At 32.1% G+C, this 8,577-nt stretch overlaps 1 protein-coding gene across 1 annotated transcript; it reads right to left on the reverse strand.

The window, feature by feature from the left end:
* Positions 1-2,291: 2,291 nt before the first annotated feature.
* LOC18594531 (uncharacterized) lies at positions 2,292-8,212 on the reverse strand. Its single transcript, XM_018124344.2, has 7 exons — positions 7,667-8,212; positions 7,223-7,582; positions 6,570-6,929; positions 6,406-6,480; positions 4,683-4,901; positions 2,679-3,951; positions 2,292-2,544 (listed from the first exon to the last, which is right to left on the reverse strand). Exons 1-7 carry the CDS (start codon positions 8,166-8,168, stop codon positions 2,505-2,507), a joined length of 2,829 nt encoding a protein of 942 aa, XP_017979833.2. The 5' UTR covers positions 8,169-8,212; the 3' UTR covers positions 2,292-2,504.
* Positions 8,213-8,577: the final 365 nt, after the last annotated feature.

Genomic DNA, 8,577 nt, shown 5'->3' on the forward strand with positions numbered 1-8,577 from the left:
TGCAAGAAAGATGATGTAAGAAGCAAGAACATGTAAAAATAAAAAGATGAGGGAGGAAAAGGAATAGTAAGGGAAGGAAAAGAGCAATAGAGGCAGTCTTTATAGGGGTGGGGAGTGGAAACGGGGACTAAGTGTTTGATCAAGGGTGGGGAGGGGATGAAGGGGCTAAATGTATGATTAAGGGAGACAGATAAAGGTAGTGACTACCATAAAGGGGTTTGGTGATAAAGAAAGGATTTATCTCCAAGTGGAATTTAGAAAGGGAGTTCGTAAGGGGCATTAGGGGTAGGATGGTTATAAAGTTATGTGAGTGGGCTAAGGTCTTGGTTTCTTCCAAGAGTAGGACATTGGAAGGATTGCTAATAAGGTATGTGGTGGAGCATTCGGGTTTTTTAATGGAAATGAAGGAGTTGAGAGGGAAGGTAATGTGATTACCACATGAAGGTAATGGGAGAGAGCTTTAAAAATGAATAAGGACATGTCTTTGACACATAAGGTATATCTCAAGATGTGTAAGGTGAACATATAGGTTTATTTAATAAACCATAAAGTGTTTCTCTTGCAAACTTGGGTTGTATAAAGTAAAGAACAAAATGACTAACAATTGAAAACAACAACATGAGATAGATCATTAAGTAAGTGTTGTTATTCATTACTACACTACCAAATTAACTTCATGTCAATAAGATTGGGAGGTATATGTTATTATAGTTTGTGTCATATCTTGATAGATGTAGTTGTTGTTAGTTTCCAATATCATATATTTTATTGAAGAAAAGGATCTTTTGGACTGTCTCAACACTAGTTTGTTTTAAATTGAGCTTATAGAGTTTTAAGTTGTCTTAGCTTATGAGTTATTTTTAAAAAAAATGTGTTTTAAAAATCTGAATTTAAATAATTAAGTCCAAGTGGGAGCTTGTTAGATTGGTTGAAATAATAAGGTGTGGATTTATATTATTTAAATTTATTTTGCCATTTTATCAAAAACCGGCTAAACTTGTTTGATTTTGATAAAGCATCAATATTATATATAGTCCATAATATGATCTAAAAAAGTGAGCTAGGCATCAATATTAAATGTGGACTTAAGAGTATACACGTGTAGGAAACCTTAAATCCTCTGATGGATAAGACTAGAGATTAATTATTTAAAAGTATAACTAGGTCTCCTCTCTTTTTATATAGAACATTAAGAATCTCACCTATTAAAGATTTATTAGAAAAAGAGGACGAAGTTCTAAGTGCACTGAATCTCAGTTATTAATATAATTAGTATTGTTTTCGCTATCAAATCATGTATTAAGAATCAAGTACATTTTTGTGTTATAAATTCTCACTATTGTAGATCCTGAATTAATATAAATTAATTATACAAAAAATTTATTAATCTATTCACACTAAAAAAACCTTTTGATACTTCAATCCACATTTTCTCATTTTCTCTTCTCTAATCTTTTCAAATTTGAAGAATCAAGTTTATTAGTATGGTTTGAAAAATTACTCATTTTTTATCCCATTATCTTTGCTATTCCAAACGTGATAATTTTATCTTTTCTTTTTCACTTACCTCTTTCGCATCATCCCAATCATCCCATTATTGTATTGTATGTACCAAGCAAATCCAAATAAATTTCCAAGTTTGTAATATATCAGCACAATAAAAGCACTTGCCTATATCCCAAAAAGATAATACTTCTTCTATTCAAAATTAAGTGTCCACCTTCTTCTTTTTAGTCCGTACCAAAACTTTAATCCATTTTCTTTTCTCGAATACTTACATTTCTTACTATTACTATGTTTCATGTTAATTTTTAATAATTTTTTTCACTTTTTGACATTAAAAACTATAGTTTATCAAGGTTATAATTTTTTAGAAAAATATTAAAAACACTAGAATCAAACATTTTTCTTATTTTTTGTATTTAGTCAAAATTGGAAATTTAATTTGGAACAAAAAGAATAATGAAAGCACTAGCAATAGTACAATCAAAGGAATTGAAGCAGCAAGGCTAAACAAGCATATGATTAAAGTATAGAAGCATTTCTAGGTCCTATACAAGGAATAAAAGGTTTGGCCAGATCCTATAAAAGTGAAAAGCAATTGTCCTATTAGCTTACATTACTTGGAATTTTTTTTTAAACAAAAGAAAGAAACAAACACACAAAACTTCTTTAAATTCTATATTCTACCTTTCTGTTTTTTATTATATATATAATTTTTTTCTCAGAATAGTAGAATAAAGAAATGTTGCAGAGGTCAAAGGCCAATGCAAAGAAATATGGTGTTCTCACTTCAAAATTAACAACCATCCATATCCACAAAAATCCAAAATTATGACCATAGATAGATACAAAGTATAATCTTAACACATCATAATGAAATCATATAAATAGTCTAGGATTAATAGATCTCCAATTATTAGACTAACAAGTTACATAGGAATATTCTCCACTATATATATAACCCTTTACCTCTTAAAGGCATGAAAAATCTCCTTTCTTATTCAAGATTCTGTTTTCCCATCAACTTTCCGGAGACCAAATCTGGCAACATTTATTAATACTTTGTCAGAGAAAATCTTCAGTTTGAGGTTTTACTCCTCCCCTCTTGTACAAAAAAAAAAAGGGTATGGTAATAAAATAGTATTAGTTATTTGTAGAGAATTATTATAACTCACCTGAGAGCATTTGTATGGTTTCTTCGTCCACTTCTTCGGGCTTTCCCTCTAACATATTCTTGTTGACCTCTATCGATCATCCTAATGATCCACCATGGTTTTCCAGTTTTGAGTACAATATATCCCATACTCAATCCAAACACCAATCCACATCCATAACCCATCAGCATAGCAAGTTTCCAATTAAATGCTCTTGTGAAACGGTCTTCTTCATACATTTGTGTTGGAGGTGGCCTCAACCCCTCATCATTACTGCAGCTCTTTGACAACGGGAATCCACATAAACCCAAGTTCCCATTGTAAGAATCATTTGTGAAAGTATGAAATTGATTGTCTTGAGGAATAGGTCCCACAAGATAATTATGAGAAAGGTTCAGTACCGCTAAGAATAAAAGGTTTTGTAATTGAGTTGGAATTATTCCTTCGAGTTTGTTTGATGAGAGATCTAATGATTCAAGTTGTGACAAATTACTTAAAATTGAAGGAATATGACCCATTAAACTATTGTGAGAGAGGTTGAGGAATATAAGGGAATGAAGTTCTCCAAGTATTTCGGGAATTTCTCCGATGAATTGATTGTTGGAAAAGTCAACAGCCATCAAACTTGTTAAGATTTGAAACTCTAACTCCAACCCTTTTGTCGTGAAGAATACACGTTCAGCAAAACCAAACCATCCATCAGCCGATGCATCATACATGTACTCTGGCTTCTTTTCATGCTCTTCCCTCATGGCATGCAAATTTTCAAAAAATTTCGTTGGTAAGTAGCCAATGAAGTTATTGTGAGAAAGATCAATGATGTGCAAGCGATTGAAGGAAGAATTAACTTTAAAATTATTTATGTGACCATAAAATCTATTAGATCTCAAGATAAGAACTTGTAGCTGAGTCAAATTTCCTAACCAATTTGGAAAAGTGTCATTCAAGAAGTTGTTCCCTACATCTAGAAGTCTCAAGTCGTGGCAATTACCTAAAGATCGTGGTAGTGACCCATCTAGTTGGTTGTTGTTGATGTGGAAATTTCTCAACAAACAACCTTTAGCAAAATTTTGTGGGATTTTACCACGAAAATTATTCTTCTGTAGGTTCAGGATTGAAAGAGAGGAGCTTAAGTTTCCTATGCATTCCGGAATAATTCCACCCAAATTATTTGCAAACAAATTGAGACCTCCAAGTGAACTCAAATTGCAAAACGAGGAAGGGATTTCTCCAACAAAGTGATTCTCTGCACCACAGAATCCATGCAAGGAAGGTGGCAGGTTTGGAAGTCGTCCTTGAAGAAAATTTGGAACAGAGGTTAGGCGTTTGAAGATAATTTGAAAAAATTGCTCTTTAAAAATGCAAATAAAACTATATTTGTGATGTATCACATGCACGATGTCAACCAAGAAAAATGATAGGTTCATTTACTCCACAACATGAGGAAAAAAAATTTTAATTTAGTGAATTTTATATTAAAAATTTAATATTGTGTGTGTGTGCATCTAAGTATTTAGTTTATTGGTTAGTGCATAATTTCTCTGTCCAAAAAATAGGATTCATCAAGCTTTCAACAGTTGATGGGATTTCACCTATAAAATTCAGTCTCTCCAATTAAGTTTAAAATTTTGCCTAACCCTTTCTTTGTTTAGCACTAGGCGTCTATTTTGTTTATCTTTATTTTTCAACAAAACAGTTGCACTCATTTTCTTGTTTTTATCTACTTTGGATCGTACATATGTATAGTGTTTTACAAAAATCCTTATTCAATAGCACAAATTGGTTATTATAATGATGAATCTCAAATTTATTATTTATAGTTCAAATAAAGCCTAATTGGACAGTAGTTTATAAGTGAAAATGTTAAAGTTTTTGTCACAAATTCTTAATAAAAAAAATTGAAATTTAAAAGAAAACAAAATCTAAAATTATGAATGGATATAAATTTTCAACTAATCTTATATGCCATCTCAATTGCTACGTCATTTTCTTTTAAGCACACCAAAGGCTAATCTTTTAGCTTACCTACAAATTTGTTACCGCCAATATCCAAATAGTGGAGAGAAGTCAAATTCCCAATTTCTAAAGGTACAGTCCCCTCCAATTGATTCCGATGCAAATCAAGATATTGTAAATTAGGAAGATAATCAAACATATCCGATGAGAGATGACAAGCGAACTTGTTGAATCCGAGTGAAATGAATTGCAATGAAGAGAGGTTGAAGAGTGAGGAAGGAACGGAACCTGAAAGTTTAGCATAATTATCAAATCATAGTTTTGTAAGGTAGAAAGATTTCTAGCTCAGTGAAATAAATGAGGTCAATTTCTTAATATGTCCACTCCAACATTCAAGGATCATAAAGAAATTCAAATAGTGCATAAGTGAACAACCAAAGGGACTATGGATTTTGACGTTTTGCTAAATATCTCAATAAGATAATGACGTTTCCACATTTATAGCATTGAGTTTGTGAAAAGATTTAGGATAAAATACCCAAACACTTCAAAATTTTGATCAAAATTATAAAGAGTTCTATTGGTTTGAGAAATAGATATTCCGCCTCAAAAACCTTAACATCCTTAACAAAAAAAGTAAAAAAATCAAAATACCCTTTCTTTTTCATTTTAAATTTTTTCTTATAAAAAATTACCTTCCAAGTCAGATCTGACCGCATCTGACATTCTCCGACTAGATCTAGGTAGATCTGACCATGCTCCCTTGAGGGAGTGTGGATCTGGTCGAAGAACGCCCAGCTGGATTTGGCTTGGAAGGTTTTATTTAAAAAAATAAAAATGAAAAATGAAGGTTTATATAGTATTATAATTTTTGACATGTTCAAGAGTAAAATTATCTACAAAATATTGTTACGTCAGTAAATTTACGAAAACCTTAATAATTGATTAACGGTTAGACTTATGAGTCCAACGACATATATTTTTTTGAGATAGAGTATCTATTTTTTAAATCAATAGATTTTTTTATAATTTTGATCAAAACTTAAAGGTATTTGAGTATTTTACTCAAAAATTTAACAATAGACTTCTAAATGTCCCTTCTCCTACAAAAAGCAAAACTAATTTTCGTTTCCTTTTTTAAACAAAGATATAATTTTTTTTTTCATTTTAACAAGTAAATGTAATTACTCATCAATTTCAAATTGAATGCTCATGACAAATTGGCATGAAAGTGAAGAAAAGATCTTTGATTTTACTGTTTTTAATTTTTCTAAAAAATGTTATAACATTGATCATATATAATTTTTAATATCAAAAAGTAAAAACAAAAATTATTAAAAATTAATATGAAACATATAAAAAGTAAGATTTGAGAGTGTAAAAGAAAAAGGAAAGAGGACATAGTGTTAGAATGCAAAAGTGAATATTCAATCTGGAATAATGAAAATATCTTTTAAATTTAACGGGTAAAAAAATTCCAATCAAAATGACCAACACGTAAAATATTTGAAAGATAAAGCTTAATTATACAATTGTTTTTAAATGAAAATTTTGTAGTTTTTTAAAATTATAAATAGAAAATTGAAATTAAGACAAAAAATATAAAGATAAAATTAATGAATATAAATTTTCTATTAATTATGTGTGTCATCTTCTGTGATGTCTATACACAAATACTTCAGCCAAGTCAAATTCCCGATTTTTGAAGGCAAACCACCTTCCAATTGATTAAAAGACAATAATAGATATTCTAACTCTATGAACTTGAATAAAAAATTATTTGGGATTTTACCAGAAATCTGATTCCAGGTCAAATTTAGTGCTTGTAATTTTGAAAGGTGATCAAATATTTCCAATGGGAGATGACCTGCAGTGCAGTGAGATTATAATTAGTTCAGAAATATACATTCTACAATGAAGATATATTGAAGTTGAAGATTGAGGAAGGCATGCTACCTGAAAGCTGATTATCATTTAAAAATAGCACCTCCAAGTTTGAAAGATTTCCAACTGTGATTGGGATCTTCCCTTTCAAATTATTGCTAGACAAGCTCAATTTCTCTAGTTTTGACAAATTGCCCAGAGAAGATGGGATAACACCGGAGAAGTTGTTACCATCCAAACGCAAGAGTTCAAGTTGAGAGAAGGAACCAAACCATGATGGAATTTCCCCACTAAAACTGTTGTTATGAAAGAACATATATTTCAGCCGGCGCAAGTTACATAGCTCAAAGGGTATTGGGCCATGAAACTTATTATAGCCAATGTCGAGCAAAGCAAGGAAAGATAGATTTCCCAAGTGAGGTGGGATGGTGGCTGCAAGATCCATGTTAGAGAATTTAATTAGACAGTAATTTTTAAGTGAAAAATTTGAAGTGTTATAAAATTATAAAATGACAATTGAAATTAAGACAAAATCACTTGCATGAACTATTTGGAATTCTACCGAAACTCTGGTTCTCAATTCAAAGTTAGTTCTACTAATTTTGGAAGGTGTTCAAATATTTCCAATGGCAGATGACTTAAAGTGAAGTAAGATTATATTTAGTTCTAAAATCAACATTCTACATGCAATGAAGATATATTGAAGATTGAGTAAGGCATGCTACCTGAAAGCTGATTATGATTTAAAAATAACCACTCCAAGTTTGAAAGATTTCCAACTGTGATTGGGATCTTCCCTTTCAAATTATTGCCATACAAGCTCAATGCCTCTAGTTTTGACAAATTGCCCAGAGAAGATGGGATAACACCGGAGAAGTTGTTACCATCCAAACGCAAGAATTCAAGTTGAGAGAATGAACCAAACCATGATGGAATTTCCCCACTAAAACTGTTGTTAAGAAAATACAAATATTTCAGCCGGTGCAAGTTACATAGCTCAAAGGGTATTGAGCCATGAAACTTATTATAGGCAATGTCGAGCAAAGCAAGGGAAGATAGATTTCCCAAGTGAGGTGGGATGGTGGCTGCAAGATCCAAGTTAGAGAATTTAATCAGACAGTAATTTATTAGTGAAATTTTTGAAGTGAAAGTCGAAATATAACCATTACCATAGAAGTTGTTAATGCCCAAACGCAAGCTTTCAAGTTGAGGGAAGGAACCAAGCCATGATGGGATTTCCCCACTGAAGCTATTGTTACAGAAGTTCAAATATTTCAGCCGGCGCAAGTTACATAGCTCAAAGGGTATTGAGCCATGAAACTTATTATGGGCAATGTCGAGCAAAGCTAGGAAAGACAGATTTCCCAAGTGAGGTGGGATGGTTGCAGCGAGATGCATTCCAGATAAATTCAGAGCAGTGACTCTGCGATGTCTGGATCCGCAGGTGACACCAATCCAATTGCAAACAGAAGTAGCCATGGTCCAGTTGGTTTCCAAAAGGTTTTGAGGGTCACGAGTAAGATGGGTTTTCAAGGCAAACAGAGCCGATTGGTCAGTGGTGATGTTGGGCGCTGATTCCGCAAACAAAGTAGCCATGAAACTACTTGACAGCACCGAAAGCATAAAAGCGAGGATGAAGGGAATTTTTCCCATAAGTTTATGTGTGGGCATAAGGCAAATGATTCAGAGAGGAACAACCGAGTTTAGCAGTACAGTTGTCTAATGTTGTTGTTCATTCTTCAGACACTTTCTTTTCATAGATTTAAATACATTAATTTTAATATTTTTTATATTTACAGCTTGCTTCGTTCAAGGGAATGGCCCTTTCTATTCCTGTTATCAATCAAATCAGTCATTTGGTTTATGGGAATGGTCCCCTCGATAATGTCTATTCAATTCAATGAGAATAAGAAAAAAATGATTTGACGAAACTACCCTCTTACAATGTAAAAATTACCTTCTTATATAATATCAATTTATTCTTTCTTTCTCTCTTCCTCACTCCTCTCTAAGCAGCTCCATTTTTTGTTTTTCCTATCTCTTCCTCACTCCTCTCTCTAAAGCACACTAAGCAGTCCCA

Source organism: Theobroma cacao, chromosome 7 (assembly GCF_053813885.1).
Source record: "Theobroma cacao isolate CCN51 chromosome 7, ASM5381388v1, whole genome shotgun sequence".
Classification (NCBI taxonomy): domain Eukaryota; kingdom Viridiplantae; phylum Streptophyta; class Magnoliopsida; order Malvales; family Malvaceae; genus Theobroma; species Theobroma cacao.